A 23,800-nucleotide genomic window follows, 5' to 3' on the forward strand; every position below is an offset into this window, starting at 1 on the left:
GGGGTTTTAACTTTAAATTAAAGCCACACAAACGATTCAAAATAATAATAATAAAGAAAAAGATGAAGCAGAACCTCTCTTTTTGTTTTCTGGTGGTTATATTTCAACATCAGCATATTTTCTTGGCAGCATATAAAAAAAGAAAGGAAACAATGACTACATCGAAATATCAGTCTCTCTAAGCCATCTCTGTACAGTGTAGGTGTGACTGATGAGATGTACCACCTTTTATTCATTCCCTTCTGTATCAAAAGACACATTTTCACGACTTTGTAATTTTTGGACATGGCCTCTTAGCGCCCCTGCCTTCCAAATAATTACAACTGTTTCAACAATGACCGAGTGAGAGACCAAATTTGGGTCAAAATAAACAAGAATGAGCCTCCCTTTACCTGTCCCAGGTAGAGAAAATAACAAGAAGAGCTAGAAAATAAACTCTGACTGATTTAATGTCCTTTCTGAGAGGTAAAAGTCTCTTTGTACAAGTCCCTTGTGGCCCATCATCAATTAGTGATCTATTATTTGTGTTTTTTTCTTCTTTTTTCATTTTTTAATTGAAGACGAGCTATATGATATATATTCTGTTCTGATATGCCTCAGTGTTGAAAGCTAAATGAGGCTTGCCTCAGAGCAGAGTATATAGTTTATTAAAAACATTAAAGACTGCTGGCATCCATTAAACCTTACTGGCCAATTGTAGAGCACTACAAAGGTATTAGGCTGTCAGTAGAGATGTCAGTATTCGGACTAGTGGAGTGGCGGTGAAAGTAGCCCATCCACCCTTATCTGTCTTGGCAAAAACCAGGGCCACCTCCAGAACAAAAGGTTATGGGATCAAGGCCAGTAACATCATCCCACATCATTGGTGAAAGGGTGAGGTCTACCAGAGATACAGACAAGCGAAAAGTGAGTGTGTCTGGAAGGCTAGTTCCTCTCCTGCACAAATACAGTCTCCTGTGGACACAGCCCTGCCTCCTGCAGCGTGATGTCATAGTCCAAGTGGGCGAGCTTCCTTCTGGGGAAGTTGGTGACGAGTTCGAAGCGTTCGTTAGGATAACCCTTAGACTGGACGTGTCTTACCAGGGCCTTAAAGAGAGAGTATAATTTGGAAGGTAGGGGAAAAAAAGATTTAAAAAAATGTTGCCATGTTTATTAGGCATTATAAACATGTACTACTGTTTATTTTACTTGAATATCAGCGATTTTGGGGTTCACTCACCAAAAGTTTTGCTTTAGAAGACAATGAAATTTGCTCTCTCTGTCCATCAGGGTAGCGGAGCATCAACCTGGCTTTGGGACCTATTAAAAACAAAACAGTTACTAAGATGATGCTGTCAGAACTGAAAAGCCACTATACTTAAAAATGCCAGAACACACTGGTCAAAAAGCATAAAAAACACACATCACATAGATAAACAATGGATTGATCTTTGAATTAACAGCTACGACTGTGTGCGCTTGCATTAAACTTGCATTCTATTTAATGGTCAGCAGAGGGCGACTCCTCCGACTCAGTCCTATAGCAGCCTTGTCACGCTCCGCTTTCACACTATTAAGCTGTCAGTAGAGACGTCAGTATACGGACTAGTGGAGTGGCGGTGAGGGTGGCAACGGGGGAAAATGCTCGGCTTGAGGTTTTATGACAGGACTTTACTAAACAATAGGTGACGTCACAGAAGCTACATTCATTGCTTTTTCTGTCTATGCTCCAGAACTACAACCACTAGAAGGTACCCGCACACAGATATTACACCAGACTGTAATTAGACAAGATGAGTGAAACCACTAACATACTTATCACTTGGGTCCCGCCAAGAAAAAACAACACACAACCACCACATTCTGCAAGGGATGTGACTGTAGAAACCGTCAGAAAATCTAGTGCTTAGTACCAGTCTTCACTGGTCATATATGGTACACATTTTGATAGAAATCTTCACACACACTCCAGCAATAAAACTAATGCTAAATCCAGCCAAAGGGACCAAATAGTACAGTAGGATTAAGGGTCTGTCTACATTCAACTGACTAGGACTGACTTCACGGCCATCATTGATCTAAAAGGAGTCAGTCCAGCAGCACCCACTTATGTGTTGGCATAAGTGGGCTCTTAAGACACCTTAAGGCTTTAATACCCTGAGCACGTTGAAAAAAGCTAATTTTTTGGATCCAAACTTGTGGTGTAACGCAGATGCACACTGAAAGCATTGCAGTTTGCAGAAAATTCGCCTGAAAAAAAAGTGACGTGAAAAAGATGACATTAACATCAAGCGATGATGATGATGATGGTCCTGATGTTTCTAAACACGAACATCATCAAATTCATCATGAGAAGACAGTAGTAGGGACAATTTCATGGTTTGATCAAGGAGCTGAAGCAGCACCACGACCGCTTCTGTAAATATCTCAGGATGTCAGCGGGACAGTTTGAGCTGTTTTTGAAAGAGTTGGAACCACAACTGAGGAGGAAGAGAAATAATTTCAGAGAGCTGATTGACCCGGAGCAGTGTCTAGCGCTGTGTCTGTGGCTAAACAGCATTATTTTACGATTTCCATATCATTGTATATTCAGTACTGATGCACTTTGAACTACAGTGCAGTAGTCTGTCTGGGCAGATCTGTTTATTTTTCCAAATGTGAATAAAAGTCACAAATTCATGCAGTGAAATAAGTTGACACTGAAGAATAGATGAGCCCTAAAATTAACTTTTAGTGCACAAAATATTCGGAAAGAGTTTGCACGTCCGCAAAGGCCTTTAGACTTTTGTTTTTTTAAAGCAAACTTGCTGCTCACCTTATTATGATTGCATCGAAAACAGACATATAGACACACACACACGCACACTCATGAAACCTAAAATACTTTTCATTTGTCGTACCATTGTCCTCAGGACAGTCCACATCACAGGTTGTGGTGGTGCTGATCTTTGAAGTTCCTGCGCTTTCAGGTAGTGGGGCGCAGTGATTCCCACCAGAGTCTGAATCAGGCTGGGGATGACGAGGCCCGGGAGCCGAGGGCTCCAGGTGGTTCTTTTTGCTCTCCTCTTTCTTGTGACTGTGGTTGTTTTCTTTGTACGGTGATTTTCTGTAGGAAGAAGTGGAGCTATCAGGATGAAGACGCTGCTGGGCTGCAGTGGCTGCAGAGGGGGTCGCAGTGTGTTTGCCGGTCGAACTTTTCTCTTCATGGGGTGCTGGCGTCTCGCTGTCTGAGCCGTCAACAGAGAAAGGCCCTTCGCTGTCAGAGAAAGGCTCTGCATCAGATTCATCGTCTGATCGAGGAGAATCGGGGGGTTCGGGGACATTTGAGGACTCGTAGTGGGTCTCTTGTAGAGAAGCTCGGATTGCTGCCTCCAACTGACTGTCTTCACTGGCATCGATTAAACTTTCCTAAAAGATAAAATAGTGTACAATTGTTTAAAAAAAGTAACAAAGATCTGAGTAAAGCAACACAAAGACTTTAAACAATATGGATGGCTGCGTGACACTGACAACATCAAATATCACAGCACTAAAATATGCTGATACTGATCATAGCATGACATTTATCCAAACCCTGAAGCTCTGATGCAAAATCCTAACAAACATCCCAGATGCCTCTGAAACTGATCAGAGGTGTGACTGAGGAAATTCCAACAGAGCCACAGCAGGAGCGAGGAGCTCTTATTAGAGCAAAAACATAGAGGGAATTAGAGGTGACACATGAGATGAGAGACCCACAGAGCGAGCTCGTTTGGCAGGAGGTGCGTGGCAGGATGGCCCGTCGAGCTGTCCGTGCTCTGCCAGGAAGCCAGTTGCCTGCTCCAGGAACGACGCCACATCCAGCTGGTTCCACTCCACCATTTTTTGACCTGATGTGAACATGGTTTGAACAGAACCGATCACCAAAAGCAGGAAATAATTAAGTATTTAATTATAAGAAAAGAGAGAGAGAGACGCACACATCAGTTTGGATCAACACTGCAGATTTACACAGTTTATTGTGACATAATAGCCAATTGTGTCGCTTTAGTATTGCTTTAATCCCATTTCCTGATATGAACACTGTTATTCAAGCTACTTGAAGACTACTGACATTTAAATTATTTTTCATAACACTATTAATGTCTTACAAAATGATGCATGCAGACATCATCTTCCTGTGCATTTATAATAAAAACTGCTTTTGTAAGCCTCTCAGAGTGAGAGCTGTACTTTAATCTTGCCAGTAAATCACATATTTGTTTGTTTTCTTGATCAGCTGGAAACAACTCAATGGTGTGAGTGTGTTCGTACATCAGCAAACCCTCATCATCAATCAGCCCTCCACAAACACTCACCTGTGCGTGGATCCAGGATCGAAATGTAGGGAAACTTGTTCAGCTTATAGAACTGGATGTATCTTTGTCCCTCTTCACTATCATGATATACCTGCAGAGGGAGAAAATGAACGATAGAATATAAACTGAACTTAAAGTGTGCCCACACTGCATAATGCAAAGACGGGTGGACTGCTTTGGAAAAGTACCTCCCTCCCCAACTCTCCATCATCCACCCATTTTCTTCCACTTATCCAATTCAGAGTTACAGTCAGGCTCGAGCCTATCCCAGGTGGTGTACACCCTGGACAGGTAGCCAGTCTGCCATGGGACTAACACAGAGAGACTGACACACTCACATTCACACCTGCAGCCAATTTAGATTTACCAGTTAACCTAACATCCATGTCTTCTATGGACTGTGTGAGGAATTCAATTAAATTCTTTTCTATTTATATATCGCCAATTCACAGCAACAGTCGTCTGAAGACACTTTATTTTGTAAAGTAAAGATCCTACAGTTATTACAGTATATGACCCCTTATGAGCAAGTGCTTGGTGACAGTAGGAAGAAAAAAACTTCCTTTTAAAAGGAAGAACCCCTGCATTTATGTTTCATTTTAACATGAAAACTTTTCACCAAAAGGCTCAAGCTGGGACCATCTTGAGGCTAACAGCTGCACCACTGTGCTGCTCCTCTCCATAGCCCATTATTTTGAACTTTTACTCTCACTTTAAGCCCTTTAGAGCTAACAGGACCAGAGTTTTCTACTTTTTACTCAGGCACACCCCACTTCAGAAACAGAAAAGCATAGCCTCACTCACCAATACCAACCAACCTTTTACCTCTACGTGGAAAACTGCTTCTTTTTTTTTGTCTTTTGTTGTTTTTTACAGCTCTAAAAATACACTTTCCCATCTAGGGCTGCTCAATTAATCGAATTTTAATCACGATTACGATCTGGGCTTTCAACGATCATTAAAAATGACTGAGCCGATTATTAGCCCCTCCCTCATTTATCCGCGACACCTTAAAGGCCGGTCCGTGAAAATATTGTTGGGCATAAACCGTCCGTGGCGCAAAAAAGGTTGGAGACCGCTGATTAAGAGGACCCGAGGGAAACTCGGAAAGCTAAGCACAAGTTATTTGGAGAGTGACTGCCGTTGGTTGAAAAGAGAGTTTAAAAAAAAAAACTTCAGTGGTGTTGCACACTATTTTATATTATTTTTTTAAAGTCATCGTTAACCCTTTAAAGCCGGTCAGAGCAGCACGCTCCGTTTTGCGTAACTATTTTTAAATCCCTGTAGAACCTGAACCGTGTAAGCTAGCGCAATAATTTGTTTTGCATATGAAACCGGAGGAGTTGTACTTACATCTGATGCCATCAGCTTGTCCTCGGTCACGGTTTCGTTCCACATATAGCTTTGCAAAAATTGCATAAAAAGCGCTTGCAGGAACAAAAACATAATATTCCAGAAACACGCTTCGCCGTTCCTATCAGCTGTTCGTAACACTTCCCACAGTGAAATGATGCACATGCTGTTTTCTTTGCAAATTTGCATCATAGGATTGTTTTTTGTTTTTCCTGCAGTACATAAAAATTGCTGTATCTCCAAAATAAAACTATGAAGACACTCAAAATAAATTTCCTGTGGTGGGAAACTATTTTTTGCAACTTTATTGTATTTAAAGTTTTGAGGGATAAACCTCTTAAATTTCTCCAAGTAGAAATATATGTAAACAAAACAAAAGCAATTTTCAATTTTTTTTGTAGTTTATTGCACTTTTTTGCAATTTATGTAGTTACTATGGACTTAATGCATACATATTATTAAAATATGGGCTATAACAGTTGTATTGATGTATAGCAACTTGAAATGCTCCCACAAATGGCACTACAGCATGTAAAAAAAATAATATAAGCTCTGGTGGACTTGGTTCTATAGTAGGTCTTAAAGGGTTAAATAAATATCGTCAAATAATCGTGATCTCAATTTCAGTGAAAATAATCGTGATTATCATTTTTGCCATAATCGAGCAGCCCTATTCCCATCTTTGCTCAATGATGGCTAATTCACCTGATGGCAAATTTAAACACCTTTGATCATTGAGTACTGCATTTTCTAAAGACTATAATCCACATCTTACAATATGACATGCCAGCAGTTGTCTCGCCCCACCCACGAACGAGCCAGTCGTTTGCCATCTGCTATAAGCAGCATGTGACTGCAGTGACACCTACACACAGCAGACATGCATGATGGTCTCAACTGCTCGGAAGCAGGCACATCTGTTCGTTATTGTAGTGAACATGTAGGCTTGATGTACTTTTTGGCTTGGCTTGCTGTATTCATTGCAAGAATTAGGGTGGTATTTAAGTGCTCTGGTAGCATAAACCAGAGGTGTTGATTGTGGCACTGCTACACACTGAGCTGCAATTGAAGTTATACCATTGTTAAATTTTGTCCATACATGGGAAAAATATAACGTGCATCATAGAAGTATATCCTACAGGTTTAAAAAAGCATTTTATACCCTGTGTAGAACAAAAAACCCAAACTTTATAAATGCATGTCTTTGGTCTGTAGGAGCAAGTACCCAGAGGAAACCCGCACACACAAGGAGAACATACAAACTCCATGCAGAAAGGCCTGAGCTACCCAGTGGATTCAAAAGCAGGACCTTCTTGCTGTGAGATGATGGTGCTAACACCTAACTACCAAATTGTAGATGGATGGATGGACTAAATAAATTCCCTCACGAATAACGCCATGCATCACAGAAAACACCACACTGCGCTCTTAAAACCTCATACCTGCCAGAATATGAAGTGTTCTCTGATGATGGTCTTCACTGAATCATTACTCCACACATCTCTGTTCAGACACTGGCAGGCAAAGTCCTGAACATTTTGAATGTTGATCATTAGCCATTTGTTTTCCATCTGTCCGCAGTCTTTAGCCTATAAACGTAAAGAAAGACATATGGAATTAGAGGGAATTCACGATTTACAAAGACAAATATACTTTATGATGGAAATCATTAAGTCTGCAAGTTTTGATTTAAACGCAAAACATATCTTTTGCTTGGTGGAGAACAAATAATAAAATTAACTAAGAAAAAAGATTATTTACAATGAACTGAAACCTTAATTTCAACTGGAAATAGTTCAAAGACTACAAATCAAATGCTGAAAGCGAAAAATTCTGTTCTTCATTCTTGTGTGTGTCGTTATGTGTAATTCTGTGTGTACATGAAATTTTTATTGAATTTTTTTGTATGAATTCTGATGAAAAAAAATTAGGGGTGGGGTCGTGTTAACAATCCATTAAAAGACTTAGTGACTGTGACTCTGAATATTGTGGTAAATACTGTCAACATATAGAAAAGTTTATAAAGTTTTAAAATATGTCACATTTGACCTCTGACCTCTCCTTCAAGGTCAATAGAATGATCTGAAGGTCAAAGTGATAATAATTCTATATAGAGATATTTAAAACTATGGGGGTGTCCAAATTCATGGGGTGCACCCTCCTGAGGCCGCATTTGTAGGCCAATTGCGTCACAGCGACGTGACGAAGGCTGTCCAAATTCGTAGACTCCTCCGAATTTAGCCGACAAATGTGTCCTCCTTCTCTCCGAATTTGAAGGATGGGTTGGGTGTATCCATCGTCGCCCACAATATACCAGAATTCATAGCGCGGCCCAGCCAATTCCAGTTTTCAACAATGGCGGCCACTACTAAGTTTTTAATATTGTTCTTATTACTCTTTCTGGGTCACAAAACAAACTTTTAACATATTTTCAGGGGAGAATGTAGCTGTGTAAACTTCAAATATCTGCTCGCTTTATCAAGATATCACATATTTGCAAAAGTTGTCTGACGTGTTCGGAGACGTCTGTTATCCACCAGCTCGATAGCTAACTGGGAGCTAAGCCGCTAGGTCACTAGAGCCGCCGAGAACGGCAAACTCCCGGCACATCATTTTCAGAACACCACGGTCTTTCGCTACTCAGGTTAAAAATAATATAATATACTTAGATAACCTAAAAATGTTATTGTTTGGCTTTTTTCGGTGTTTTATTTGTTCATGAGTAAATCGGTTTGGCTGAAATTAAAGTTATTAGATTAGGTAAAATAAAACTTTATTAATTCCCCGGGTGGGTTCCTACTTGGTTTTCACACAGCTGAATAAACGTCAAACAGAAAACTGATTAAACAGACGTGTGAGATGGTCGAGAATTTACACCAGTGTCCTGTTATATTTTAGATAGCAAGGAGCAGACAGCTGAGTTAATTAGACTCCACCGAGACAGCGGTGTCGCAAATCTGAAGGCTAGACCGTCCAATTTCACAGCCGTTTACTTCCGGCCTACCCGACCTTCTGAGGACCCGGCCCATGTAGACTGCGAATGCCAGGTTCTCAGGAGGATGCAGCCCATGAATTTGGACACGACCTAGGTTTCTTACTGGTATATTTACAATGTAAAAAAAATAAAGGCAATGATCTTTTGGGATTCTCAACATCACATTACTTTGACCTCTGACCTCTTCTCCAAGGTCAAATAAAGTCGAACTTTTATCAAATCTAATTTTTCTTTGCAACTATGCTAAAAATTCTACTGTCTTTGTTTATATCGGCCTACATTTAGGAAATGATACTGGTACATATTCTAAATAATTATAAATATCTATTTTTGGCACCAACTCCCTAAGTCCCCTTAATGGTGGCATATTTTGGCCTAAAACCTGTATATATATCATCCAGCATTTCCCAGTGTTTCTTTAGGTGGGGGTCATGCTGTTTTGAAGTAACTGCCCATTCAAAGCAGTCAAACTAGTGAGAAAAACATAGTGTGTCCTTTCCAGAAGATGAGAAAATTTCTGATTTTAAGCATTTGATGTTTCTTCCACTACAAACAGTCAAATTGGTGTTATGCCAAATCATTGCAATCTGCTTTTACACAAATTTTAGTCCTCCCAACTTTTTTGGGAACAGGTTTTTGCATTAGCGGTGTGCGATCACAAGCAAGGAAGCATGACATTGCAGGTTTTCACCATCTACCTACTCAGTCATCATCTAAAATTTGGCTGAAAGTTCACACAGGCTGAATAAAGGTGTGGGGTACAGTGTCCTGTGAGTGACTCCTCACCGTCTCAAAGCTGCCTTTGTGCATGAGCTCAATGGGAGGACGGAAAAGGTCTGCCAGGGTGCTCAGTTTCTTATCCACTGTTCCACCGTTACGCAGCTCCTGTTCCTGGCGGACTAGGAACAGAAAAACATTCATTCACTCATTACTGGAAGTTAAGATGCCACAACAGAAATATGAGACAGACTTTTAATGGTGATTGTTAGGAAACAGCACTACCACATTTTATTTGCTTTAACTTGTACATTTTGGAAAATACTCACTTGTTTCCGTCTGAAAGTCTCGGAAACCATCAAATATTGATCGAGCAGGTCTTCTTCGCTTTGGCACTGAATATATGTAATAAAAAAATAAATAAGTAAACAAATAAAAAAAATCATCATCATCTTTACAGACAGCTGGCAGTCTACATGAAGATTTCTTTGCCTTAAGCAGGACTGACAAATAAAAGCAACAACATACCTCCAAAAAGGGGTTCTGGTTCCACCAATATGTCCTGCTTCTGAGGAATTGGAGCCCGCACTTCACTGAGGAAGGCATGAAGGCAACATATACAGAGTTATTTATGTAGACAAGCAATCAGCTGTAAAAGATCTGTAATCATATTACAAACAATCAACATTTAGTATGATAAGGAAGCAATGAAACGAATGCTATTTTTCGTCTCATGTCAGCTTGTGGTAAACACAGATTCTAAGCTTGGATAAACAATCAGCAGAAAATTTGAGAAGTTTCCATTTTTGAAATAAAACATGACCAAAACAGACAAACTAACTCTGTGGGTTTTGTTTTACTTTTGTCTGACCTAGGCTTGTGGAGAAAAGTCACAGCTTACTCTGTAGAGGGCGCTCTGCTGCTTGACGCTGCAGAACTGGAGCTGGTGCTGGGCTCCTCTGCAATCCCGCCTCCATCTAGGAACATGGTCACTGCCATCTCCAGGTTGTTGTTGCATGCTTCCAGCATATGTTTTCCTACACTCTCTGTGGCCCCTGGAAGAGAGTTAGATATGTAGGCACTAACCATGAGCACAATGCGTTCACAAATGTTTACAGATTAACAAATAACATTGAGAATTTCATAGTGGCACATTGTATTTCAGAGCCAAATATCAGCTGACCGATATTTTCAACCAGCAGCTATAAGGTATTTGCTAATATATCCGTATTGGAAATCTCATAGATGCTGATAAATAAAAATGAATAAAGTCAAAATGAACAAAATGCACTTCCACCGTGTTATGAGTGTTGATGTTGCATAGTTTTCCCACTAGAGGGCACTCTGCTTTTTTTCTGATGGCAACTTAATTTTGAATCACCGCAAACAACAACCTGCTAATCTAAGCAGAGATGGGCAGAGTACAAGGAGCAATCTACCACTTCTCATGACAATAAAAGTTTATTTTTAAAATGCATCGTCATATTATCTTAGCCCCCATCTTAGTGGCTGGGGTCTTTCTGTGTGGAGTTTGCATGTTCTCCCCGTGTTTGCGTGGGTTCCCGCCGGGTACTCTGGCTTCCTCCAACCGTTCAAAGACATGCAGCTTGTGGGGATAGGTTAATTGGATAATCCCAATTGCCACTAGCTGTGAATGTGCGAGTGAGTGTGAGTGCGAATGGTTGTCTGTCCCTGTGTGTTAGGCCTGCGACAGACTGGTGACCTGTCCAGGGTGTACCCCGCCTCTCGCCCTATGACAGCTGGGATAGGCTCCAGCGCCCCCCGTGACCCTGAAAAGGATAAGCGGAAGCGAATGGGTGGATGGATATTATCTTAGTAGGGAATCATAAATAACCACACATCACAAATATTTTTTTGTTTTGACTGCCTAAACAAAACAAAATATTGGCTGAAAATCAAATATTGGTATCTGTGCTAAAAAAAAAACAAACAACTTTATTGGCCAGGTCCTAATTACATTAGTGTGATAAAACATTTAAAAAAAAAAAATTTTTTCTATAAAAGACTGTCAAGCAAACCAACACTGTCACTAAAAACTGCATTAATGTTGCCATAAGTCTGCTTTTGGTCTGCGAATAATTGGGGTCAAGTTGTTAACTAAATGCAGTCTATTTTGGTTAATGCAGCAATTACCTGTGACAATTTGTTGAAAATCACATATCTGTTGCTGTGTATATACACAGAAATGAACATTTAACAGTTACACTCAGCAACCTTCCTGTTCATAATTCAACTTTAATTGAATTTATTAATATATCACAAAAACAGTTGCCTCAAAGTGCTTCATACTGTAAGATAGACCCTACAACAATGCATACAGAGAAAAACCCAACAATCATATGACACCCTATGAGCAAGCACTTTGGCGACAGTGGGAAAGAAAAACTCCCTTTTAACAGGAAGAAACCTCCAGCAGAACCAGGCGGCCATCTGCTGCAACCAGTTGGGGTGAGAAATATTACCAGAATACAACCAGTGATCAGCCAGTTCAGTCCTCCTCGAGCTGTGCTGACGACTCATTCAGACCGATGGCAACATGTTAGCAATCGGTCTACGAGAATAAATTAGACGCAATTATTCATAAACTTCCAACAATCTCTCTGAAGCTGACTGCAGTCAGTCCAGGTGAGACTGTTACTGTTTGCAAAAAAGTTACCACCTATCAGGCAACCCGTGCAATCACCAATGCCATAAACATTTAGTTAGCACAAGTTGTGGTCACAGATTAGAAAAATATGAAATACAGCCATTATTTTTATATACAAGGAAGCCGCTGTCCTATTTTTACTCATTTGAGTTAGCCATTAGCTGTGAATTAGGTAGTTGCTTTGTCAAGCTAAGTGTCACCAGTGTTAGATAGTTTTTCAGTTCAGTTGATTTAGTTTAATTTTGCTTGGCTAATGTTATCTCGGGATGATGGTGCATTAGATCAGCCCCCTTGTTTGCAGTATTCCCAGGGTATTTAAACTTGTTTAATACAATATCAATATTTAGCGTCCCTGTATTCACACAACATCACTACACAAAATATCATCATACTTCGCTCTATCAATTTTTCCTTAATCCCTACTTGCTATATTACAATGCTCATGTTTTTCTGAGAGTGGTATATCACAGTCTAGGTATCCATCTTCTACTTGTGAAGTCACATAAGGCTAGAGCCTATCCCAAGTTTCATAGAAAGGCAGGGCACACTGGACATGTTCCCAGTCCATCACATTCACACCTAGAGCTAATTTAGTATCACCATTAAACAAGCATGTCTTTGAACTATTAGAGGAAGCTGGAGTACCAAGGATGGATTCCAAAGCGGTACTAACCAATGCACCAAGGTGTCACCAGCATCACATCAAACTCGTGACAGTGAACCTTTTGTCCGCTTTTTTTTTCTATTACACTGGATCAAGTCTTTTTTCTGCTTTATGCAAACCTCACCAATAATTTCACAACACTGTCAGCAGTATGAATAAAATCATATAACTGGGTGAAAGCAAAGCACAGAGGGTGGCAAACAGCAACACTGACCTCATTAAAAATTCTTAAATGTTCAAACTTCTGTCATATGCTATAACTGTTCCACATAAGGCCCAAAGTAAAGTTATAACCAGCTCACTAAACATTATGAGTACATACACACGTGTTTTATTCACTCAAGGGATTAAATGCCATTTATTATCATGTGACAACAGTCTAGTAGTACTTGGTAACCTTGGAATATCTTAGTATTTGATTACTTGTTTTTCCGTATATGTGGTCACAGAAGCAACCACATGTCACTTTGACAATGGACACATTTATTTTACCTTTTATATTTATTTTGATTTTAAATGGGAAAAAATGCTTTACTTGTTTTACTGAGTTTCCCCAACTTTTAGGACAAACAAAGCACATCTTAAACTAACGCTTTATCACTATAGTGAAATGAGTTAACGCCAAACAACCGCATGACAGTTCAGTTTCAGTTCAGAAAAGGTTTAGTGGGCGGAAATGCTCCGCATATACAACGCGATGTTTGGTAAATAAACGGAAATGTGCGAAAAAACCTGAACAATGCAAAAAGCCTTAATGACACACATGGCGGCAGTCCACAACGTCGTGACAGTGATTTGGACACTCCACATCTGAATGAACCTGATTTATAAGCGGAGTGCCGCGGGGCGACGATGAAATTCTGGTCTGCACTGCGCATGTCCGTATAAAGTAGCAGCCCCTTAACAGAGTCTCCCTCTTCTTTGCCGCTTAATAACTTAAAAAACACCGTCCACTGTGTCAAAGTGCTGATAAACTATAGATAATGTCTGCGATGACACTCGGAGTCCTCAGGTTGTGACCAATAAATAGTGTCTGGGGCCACAGTCAGAGGCATAGTGACAGCAACAACATGAAGTCTGGCTGGTGGTGATGAAGAAGGGAAATGTTGAACAGCCGACCTCCATTCCACATTATCGAGCAACACGCCACGCAAAAAAAGAGCATACAAACCGCTCTAGGTTAGCGAGATTGTGTCTTTAACGAGCACTAATAAGAAAAACAGACATTTTTAAGTGATGATTAAAAATAAGTTTCAAAGCTGGCGGCTTTAAGGTTCATTTTCCGAGTCTTTCACTTGAGTTTAGCTGATAACTGCCTGTGCTTTTTCCCCTCTGCAAACCACTGGCAGCGCAGGAGCAAGAGCAACACTTAACGCCCGTTTTCTCATCTGCGCACGGATTTCAAGATTTACCCGGCGAGGGAAGTGTTCCTATATGAGCACAAAAATCCACTGAGTGAAATAAACGCTAATTAAAATGTTATTTTTACCTGTTATTGCTGTGAATTGTTGTATTAACCCGTTCACCCCCGGAGCTGAGGTATCTCCGAGCGCCGCCATCTTACCGCCACAAACAACAACATAGATGAGGCGCATGCGCAAAGTCGTAATTTTTCCCCTGCCCGGCGCGACGCGGACCCCATGCGTAACAATAGTGCTGCATTCTGGGTCATGTAGTTTTAATGATCTAAAGTCAATTACCGTTGATGGCTTATTATGTAAAAAATACGTGTTGGAATTTTATACAGTTTTTTTTACATTATATTATATTATATTATATTATATTATATTATATTATATTATATTATATGCCCTTTTACATTAGTAATAAAAGTTAATAAAATGTATCTTTATTTTCCTGCTGTTTTGCTAAAAATATAAACTTTTCTTTAATTCATATTCAGAAACTGAGTTACATTTTCTGTGCTGTAGACACAGAGTTATTCATATGATAATGTTGTGTGTAGACGGCTATATTTCATAATTCATAATTTACCTGGTCATAATTCAGTAAACATATCTACACTCATCTACACTCACCAGTCACTTCATTATGTACACCTGTTCAACTGCTTGTCAATGCAAATACCAAAATCAGCCAATAGCAGTACCATAGCAGCAACTCAGCATATTTAGACATGTAGACAAAGTCAAGATTACCTGCTGAAGATTAAACCAGCCATCAGAATGGGGAAGAAATGGGATAGTTGTTGGTGCTAGACAGGCCGGTCTGAATATTTAAGAAGGTGCTGATCTGCTAGGATTTTCCTACATAACCATCTCTAGGGTTAATAAACAATACGTCAAACCTTAAAGCAGATGAGCCACAGCAGCAGAAGACCACACCGGGTGCCACTACTGTCAGATAAGAGTTCGTACGGGCAAATTGAACAATAGAAGACTAGAGCTTAGATCACCTCATATTGGTTTCTTGAATATGACAATAAATTCACTCTGTTCAAACTGCGTACACAGTCACCAAATCTCAATCCAATAGAGCACCTTTGAAATGTGGTGGAAGTAGAGATTTACATCATGGATGTGCAGGTGATAAATCTGCAGCAACTGTGTGATGCTGTCATGTCAATATGGACCAAAATTTCTAAAGGATGTTTTGAGCATCATGTTGAATCTGAATCACAAATAACTAAGGCAGATCTGAAAGAAAACAGGGAACTAACAAGGTGTATCTTAAGGTGTAACTAATGAAATGGCAGGTGAGTGTATCTAGATTTTCAAGGAATTAAGTTTGTTTAAAGTCAAAGTCCATTAACTTTAACTTAAAAGAAATTCATTATGCTTTTCCTTATTGTCAGATACATACATAATGCATGCAAAAAGACAAATACTGCTAATAACCATGGCCAACGTTTCGTATGCAAAAGCAGTCCCTATGAGGCCAGACTTTGTGCTCCCCATCACACCCTTTATATATTTTCCTGTTCTTGAGTCTCTATGATGACTCACGATTGATGTCCCCTAAAATGTGAGCATAGCAAGCCCCACCCACCTGTGATTTAAACCGTCTGTTTGCTGGGGGCAGCCAATAGGACGAGTTCTAATACACAGGAGACCCAAAGTTTGGCTTAAATGGCCATGCAGCTAAAACAGCTTGTTTCAGACAGATGATGAGCTGCGGGGTTTCATAGTGTGTTGTTATTGTTTTGGCTGTTAATGTAGCAAATCTAATTTATTAAGCAGCTGTCATAATAAAGGATCCTTTAATACCCAGGTACATAATCATTTGACGGTGAATCAAGTTTCACACTGTGCTTTATGAGACTCTTTATCTTTGAAATTAAAACTAAACAAACCCGCTTCTTAAGTAGTGTCATTTTATTGTTATTTGCTTCATACATTCAGTTTGAAAACGGCATCAACCAAGCCCAAAACCTGAAGACTCAGTCCTAACAACAAGGAGCAAACAGCAATCTGAACAGCTGCTCCCTCAGTGACCAGTCAGAGTCATGTCATCTTAAGTATCTCGCACAAATCTGTTGTGCTGCCGGGTGAAAACAAAACAAGAGGAAAAAGAATGTCACTTTACAAAGGGAAGGTGATGGTGGAACTGACTTTCTACATCATGGCATGTCCAAACTCTATTTACAAATACACAACGTGATACTTTCAACCCCACTGGCCAGTTTCAGTCAAGCTGAATATAAAAATAACATTACATTCATTTCAATTAAGCAAGAACGTCAGTGCTGATAGTCTGATAATTGTTCTACTGTTAATTTATGCTCACGATCACAAGCAACTGGATTTAAAAAGGCTGTGATCATAAGCATAATAAACAGCTGTTCTACGATAGAAACCAACATTTCAGCGTGGGTTTTAGGCTACAGTGGGAGATTTAAATGCCAACTCAGGGTACTTTTAACGATTCAAAGGTTTCCAATGAATCCAAATAAAATCAGGTTATAATTATGAGTGCAAAGGGAGCACTTCGTTTAGCACTTCTCATTTAATGCACATAAATTTGATGCTTCTCTACTGTAATCATGTGTGAACTTAAAAGCCCTGAGGTGGGGAGTTCATATTTCATATAAAAGATGCATCGCATTTTAATTGTACCAGGGATAAAACCAAGTGCACTCAAGCATATACAGGAGTACTATATACAGGAGACCCAAAGAGTAATCTATTAACTTTGGTTCCAGGCAGACATTGTATTTTTTGATCTGAGAAAATCCTGTATTAAATGTTGTCAATAAATACACAGAAATTCTTTTTTTTTTTGGAAGCCATCCTAAATGCCAAATGAATCAATGCAGTGTCTTCACACATCTGCTGAATGTAGTTTAGTAGTTTATAAAGACTGTCTGTACCAGCAGCATTAATAGTCTATCTTACATTAGTTATCATGAGATCAAACCAGCCAGTAGAATGTAAATGAAGGAAAAATCTACATTTAGATTTTATCGGTTCAAATAAACTTTATGAGCATTTTTTTTAGCCAAAGAAATCACCAAGCTTTAATCTATGAAGTATTACAGCCACATTATGAAAAAAATATTATCAATCATTTTGAGAAAAACAGTCAAAATGTGGAGGTTACAGTTGTTTCCAGACAAACTATCATGGTTTTTATACCCCCTGCGTTAGTAAAATCGAGTAACAAGGAAGGAAATGATTTCTTTTAAGGACGTTGAAAAGTTTATACAGAAACACACAAACTCAGAAGAGCTGATTTGTACAACACGAAATGACTGGCAGTGGACAGATGTGAGGTTACCAGTGGTTACACTCTCGTCCAATAAAGAGGATGTATGTTTGATCACAATTTGTTTCACTAACTCATGTAAACAAGGCATTTTTTAGAGGGTAGTGCAACCGTGGCAGTTGGTCTCAAAACAACGGTAATCTCCACATTTCGCCTTTAATCTCGAAATGTCATCTTTATTCTCAAAATGAGCAACAACGTTTTTGTTTTTTCTCAATGTGGCCCTAATACGCTGTCATAGTAATCAGTGATGCATTCAAGGCTAAAAAAATAAAAATAAACTAAAAAAGTGACGGCACCACCGATTACAAAACCATCATTGTGGACACATTAATTGTTCTTACATTCTCATGAGTTTTATTTTACTGCAGAGGTCACTCTTGTTAATCAGCAAATGGATCTATAAGCTGTAAAATCTCTGAACAAGGAACAGACAAGGCTGCTGGACATCAAAAAAATAAAATAAAAATCCCCCTTCTGTCAGTAATAGAACCAGTTTATTAAAATGGTAAATCAAGCCGTAAAGGATCCGCTTTCCTTAAAAAGGACTGATGAAACTGCACCTTTACTGCGCTGCTCTGAGTCAGCATGATGTCATTATGGCACAGTGAGCTTCGTTTTAGAGGCTTCTCAAACTGTCACAGTTGGTACTAAGTGTGGAACAGTTTTGAGGCCGAATGCAATGGTGAGCTATATCCCAAGGTTTAACATAAGCAGCTTCTATTATGTTATAGACGTTCCCTTTAATGCTGAATTGTTCTTTTACTTAATGTCTCAACAACCCCCCCCCCCAAAAAAAACCCCAGCCTTTCTCCGCCCAAATGAAAGAAGTAAACTCACAAAATCCCTTAAATATACAACAATGCCTCCAATGTTAAGAATTCCTCTGCTATAATAACAGTGAAACTTCAATAGTGTGATAAATAAGACTGATTTCATAATTTCCTCCACTTCATGAATGAAAACGGCACATCCCAAATGCAAAACAACACAAGGGGGGAAAAGGGTGCAGAGGAAAAAAAATGTGGAAATGAGTGTATGGTAGTTTTTCATTTTCACAGGTCCACCTTAATAAATAAAAGCTTCCACACAAAAGTACAGATTCAAGGTTTGAATGAGTGCATACATGCATACATGTATGTTGAGTGAGCAGTGGGTGTGCTATATGTTGGAATGTGTGACGCAGCTATATAATCGAGTGAGGCCAATGTGATTCCAAAGGTTGTTGTTTGTGTAGGCAGGACAGGCAGGGAGGTGAGGGAGAACACTGTGAAGCTGGCAGGTAAATCGTACGCTGCAGCTTAGAAGCGGATAAAGGTGGCGTCGATCTGGCGTACGCTGGGCAGCGCCAGCATGATCTTTCGCCGGTACTGTGGATCCTTCTGTAGAGGGTTTCTTTCAAGGTAGACTGTCTCCAGAGAAGTGGCGTTCTTCAACTCATCAAGGTCAGACCAGTTATCTATCTGATTATCGTTCATCTGAGGAGATATTACAAAACAACAAGAGCAGTGAGGGTGCACCATCAGTTTAACTCATAACAATATAAGAACTACACTTTGAAACTTTTTGTACTGACCCACTGTTTAAAGAGCAACACACTGAACGTAGCAACAAAAATTGACTTTTAAGAAAGTTTCATTTTAAATGTGCTGCTCAACAAAAAAATTATGCGATACAAATACACGAGTACTTCAACTAATTATGTCTTACTTTGAATTTTCTGTCATTTATTTTGTCATTTTTGCTCTCTGTCCAACCAGCCCTCTGGATGTCCGCCTTCATTACATCCACCCACCCTGCCTCCACGCTCTTCTTCACCTCTCTGCGCACTGTTGTTTTGAATAACTGACCCAGGGGAATTAAACCCATCCACCTTCACTGCCTCTACTCCTTGCATCTTCACTTTTCTACCCATCTCCCAGGTGTCTCATTCCTCTTTTCTCCAGCGCATACCTCCACCTCAGCAGGATCTCTTCTATCGGTTCTCTACCCACAATGTCAACATTTTTATTAACAAGCAAAGGTGTAATTAATTATTTGATGATGGTTGTCTTTTAATGCATGCCGACGTTAAATTTTGTTAATGTTCTAAGAAACTTTTCTTCTTCTGTCAAACTGTCAGCAGTGAAAAATGGGCTGTCTGTACTGAGGCTGTACATTAAATAACATGTCAAACAAACTATTTGTACCCAGAACTCCTGCAGCTCCGTCAGGTGGCTGATGTTTTCTATTTTCTTTACTCGATTGGCTGCGATGTCGAGGGTGGTGAGTTTTTTCTGTTCGGAAAAACAAACATTGCTGTTACATGTTTGCACAATTCAACAGTATGGAACCCCATTTTCTTTTATGTGTCTTGGAAATGTGTGCCTTAAAGCTTATAACTCACGTTGTTTTCTAACCCCTCAATGATCTCAACGCCGTTGTGGCTCAGATAGAGCTCCTTCAGGTTGATGAGGTTCTGAAGCCCCTCAATTTTCGTAATCCGGTTGCTCTGCAAGTAAATGCAAACCCAATGATTATTGGTTGCCTGGAGCGTGTGCAACTGTAATCAAGTGATGAATATGCGTGATGATACCTGGATGCTTAAAACAGTCAGGTTGTGTAAAGCGTCCAGATTCTGAAGCCTTGTTATTTTATTAGTGCCAAGAAACAAACTTTGCAAAGATGTAAGTGAATCCAGGTTTTCAATGACCTGTGAACACAACAACATTGAGGCAACACTTTAAAATCACATCACAACTTACATTTTCCAACAAATCTTCATTTATATTTTGCAAACAAAACCCATTATTTACATAAGGAGTTCAAAACAATTTCTCAGTGCAGCACAGTCCCTTCGTATCTCACCCTAATGCGATTGGAGCCGAGCTCCAGCATCTCCAGACCTGTGAGGTGCTCCAGATTCGCAATGCTGCTAATTTTGTTGTGAAGCAGAAAAAGTTTCTTCAGCCGAGTCAACTGCTCCAAACCCTCCACCTTCCTCAAAACGTTAAATGACATGTCAAGCTGCCTGTGGGTTGGCAAAACAACAGTCCCTCTCAGAATAAATATACCTTGATATCTTAGACTTTTGTTTAGGCTTACGTAAGAATCACAGTTTTGTCACACTTACTCCAACTCTGTGAGGTTGTGCAGGTTCTCCAGTTTGCGGATCTGATTGTCATAGAAATCTAGTTCTCGCAGGGCACTCAAACTGTCGAGGTTTTCTATCTTTTTTATGAGGTTCTGCCGTAAGGAGAGTGTCTGCGTGAAGAGAGGAGAGGCAAAAATAACAGAGGATACCATCAAGAGCAGAATTAAAGTGCATGTGACAGGTCCTTATTTTAGAGATTAATATTTTTTTTAAAAATGCAGATGAAACCAAAATGCTAATAAAACGCCTCAGACGCCAATGACACTGCTGCCAACAGCATCACCTAAATAATTCTTACTTTAGCCTTCTGTAGCACCTCCAGTCCTTCAATCTTTCCAATACGACAGTGAACAAGATCGACATCCTAGAAAGAAATATAGACACCATAAGAGATCACGCAGTCTATGGTTACTAGCCATTATGGTACAGCACCTGTATACAGATTTACACACAGAAGTTTGTAAATCCCAAAAATCACTGTTAATATGAACTCTAACACTATAATCTTCACTTTCTTAAACTCCAAACAAAACAAGTCATCAGAGATGAAAGGCAAGTTCTTCAAAACTTAAACTGACCTCTTCCTCAGGGTCCAAAGTTATGGTGTCCATGTCAACAGGAGACTCTTCTTTACCTTTAATATGAGCAAGAATGAATGAAATTAAATTAAAGCATCCACTGCAATCACAAACATATTGTCACATAAAGATTTTATCTAAGAAAGTTTTTGTGAGAAAATAACACAAGCAGCATGCCTAATTTGTAAACTAAAACACATTTATTGGCTGGGTAGGAGGTGATGATGACCTACTTGTAGCAGTGGGCTGATTAGGGTCCACATCGCCATTGATGCTCTTCCTCCTGGTTTCATCATCACCAGACTCCTCAGACTCTCCCCTCCGGTCCACTACAGTACGCAAACAGAAGAGAGCCTCAAAACCTCAACAAAGATTCACAGCTTCCGACTGGTTACACACACACATTTGGATGATGCCAAGCCCAGGTTTATCTGGAGCAGCCACCCTCTGTCTCCACTATGACAAGATCGTGATAGTGCACATTTCTGTGCTCTGCAACGCGCTCAAATTGTGGAAAAATGCGTGGAAAAATGTGAAAGCACTACAACGGATTTTATCTATTAGTATTATATGTTGCGGGATGTGTCCCAGCTTTATTTTCATTTTTTTAAATCAGTTTGAACGCGCGTTACCTACTGAACACACACATTGCTAAGCACGTTAGCCAGCTAGGTTGCTGACTGTATCACAGCTAGCAGCTTTTACGAGCTGAATCTGAAACATGTTACATGGACGGGGAAACAAATAAACGTCTATGACTATGGGGTACTCAACATACCCTGAAACGCCGCAGTAGATGGCCTTTATAAAGATAGCATGAACTGACGTTAAATTAATATCGTCAGCTAGCGTCTTGTTATTAGCCTGTTAGCTAGCAAAGCAAGGATGAAGGTTTGGTTAGTCACAAGAGAAAAACATCAAGGAGCGTGCTCAGATGAAAAAAGACTCTTTTATCCAAATTTCCGCCAGGCTACCAAGCTATATCGATCACAACACGGCTGCACCATTGAAAATTTGGCTACTCACCTTCCATTTCTTGAAGCTCTCCAACAGACAGGGAAGCCATGTTTCCTGTAAACATTCCTGACAACCGCGCAGCCAATCCAGTGGAGGCATACACTGACATCAGCCACATGGGGGCGCTGAAGGCCGCTGGAAACGAGCATCAACAAATTATACGGTAAGGTTTATATAACTCAGGACATAAATGTAACACTACTAGTTGACAAGAGAGTACCGTTGTTGAACTTGCATTATTCAGTTTAAAATTTCAAATGCAAGCTGTTTTTATTTCCTCTCTTATTCTGTAACTTATTGGATTTCACACGGTACACCTGAATATAAAACTGTTAGACTGCACAGTGCAGTTTTTTTTTCTTTTTTTAAAAATCTGTTCAGCAGATGTTATACATGCAGTTAGAGCTGGACTGGGACAAAACAATTGGGCCTGGCATCAGGTTGGTACAGTTGTTGTAGGGGTAGTTCTTAGTTGCCCTGCAGCATGGGACAATTAAAAGCTACACATTTAAAAGCTATTAGCAATGACTCATGATCAGAGCAGCCATTCATTTCATCTGAATCCTTGAATCCTACCTTCCTAATTATGTCCCTTCATCTATTTTCTTACCACGTTAATCTCATCTTCCTCTGTGGCTTCCTCCTTCTCCACAGCTGGTGGTTGCAGCAGCAGCACAGCTGTGACTGTGAGGTCTGGTAGTTGTTACTACTGTTCTGCAGCAGCACGACACCTAACATGTTGGTTAATTTGAGCACTGTAACCCCTTTCAGACTGATAGATGTTATTAGCTTTGTTTGTCAGCTGTTTCTTTAGATTGCAACCAATAACTGTATTAAAGATGTTTTCCTTGAGTTTGACACAGTGTGTTGCTTTTTGAAATCTTATCCTACTTCACTTTGTCTGACAGGGTCTGTCTAAGTATATTCTCAATTCAGCAGGTCTGGCATCAATCAGGCCTCGGTATGTAGTGAAATTGAGCTCACTTTTCAAAAAAAAATGTGTTAATTCAGTTACAGTTAATTCATGATTTAATAAGGGTGCAGTTAGTTTCTCACACAGGGCTGGGTAGGCTTGGATAGCATTTTTCCCTTAATAAATGAGATCATTTAAAAACTTAATTTTGTATTTACTCTGGTTATATCTATCTAATATTGAAATTTGTTTTATGATCTTAACTTTTTAAGTGTGACAAATATGCGGAAAAAAAGAGGGGGGAAAAAGAAACAAAGAACGTGAAGAAACATGTCTTTTTAGGGCACTGTATGTCTTTGTAGGTTCTTAGTCATCAGCTCCTGGTAGCCAAGTGCTTGAAATGAAGGCACCTGGATTTCTTTTTGATTTATGAAGATGTTTCATTTCTAGTAGGAGAGTCCCAGATGGGATAGTCCTGTTGGAGGTGGTTCTGAGTCACTCACACATCCTGTCATCATGTAATTAGTTAAAAGTCATATGAGCCACGATTCTGAATTACGGCAAGGGTCATTAAAGTGCCAAGACTCCTTTGTGAGATATTACCCCACCTTGCCATCATGTGCGCCAGTGAGGTCAAAGTGTATGACTATCAGGATCCCCTCCACTGCAAGGTTGCATACTGCAAAATAAGTCCAGATGCATATCCCATGATGCATTGAGC

At 39.7% G+C, this 23,800-nt stretch overlaps 2 protein-coding genes across 2 annotated transcripts; both read right to left on the reverse strand.

The window, feature by feature from the left end:
* Positions 1 to 104: 104 nt before the first annotated feature.
* Positions 105 to 14,310, reverse strand: ubxn7 (UBX domain protein 7). The gene is made up of 11 exons (XM_082512166.1): positions 14,203 to 14,310; positions 10,283 to 10,436; positions 9,910 to 9,974; positions 9,711 to 9,776; positions 9,451 to 9,563; positions 7,112 to 7,258; positions 4,317 to 4,407; positions 3,718 to 3,848; positions 2,880 to 3,387; positions 1,220 to 1,299; positions 105 to 1,086 (listed from the first exon to the last, which is right to left on the reverse strand). The coding sequence occupies exons 1-11, from the start codon at positions 14,306 to 14,308 to the stop codon at positions 925 to 927; spliced, it is 1,623 nt and encodes a 540-aa protein (XP_082368292.1). The 5' UTR covers positions 14,309 to 14,310; the 3' UTR covers positions 105 to 924.
* Positions 14,311 to 16,030: 1,720 nt separating this feature from the next.
* On the reverse strand, positions 16,031 to 22,282 carry ppp1r7 (protein phosphatase 1, regulatory (inhibitor) subunit 7). Its single transcript, XM_082512383.1, has 10 exons — positions 22,176 to 22,282; positions 21,383 to 21,478; positions 21,150 to 21,205; positions 20,870 to 20,935; positions 20,551 to 20,681; positions 20,286 to 20,448; positions 20,014 to 20,130; positions 19,825 to 19,929; positions 19,628 to 19,714; positions 16,031 to 18,916 (listed from the first exon to the last, which is right to left on the reverse strand). Exons 1-10 carry the CDS (start codon positions 22,273 to 22,275, stop codon positions 18,740 to 18,742), a joined length of 1,098 nt encoding a protein of 365 aa, XP_082368509.1. The 5' UTR covers positions 22,276 to 22,282; the 3' UTR covers positions 16,031 to 18,739.
* Positions 22,283 to 23,800: the final 1,518 nt, after the last annotated feature.

The sequence above is a fragment of the Aulonocara stuartgranti genome (assembly GCF_965226115.1).
Source record: "Aulonocara stuartgranti genome assembly, chromosome: 18".
Lineage (NCBI taxonomy): Eukaryota > Metazoa > Chordata > Actinopteri > Cichliformes > Cichlidae > Aulonocara > Aulonocara stuartgranti.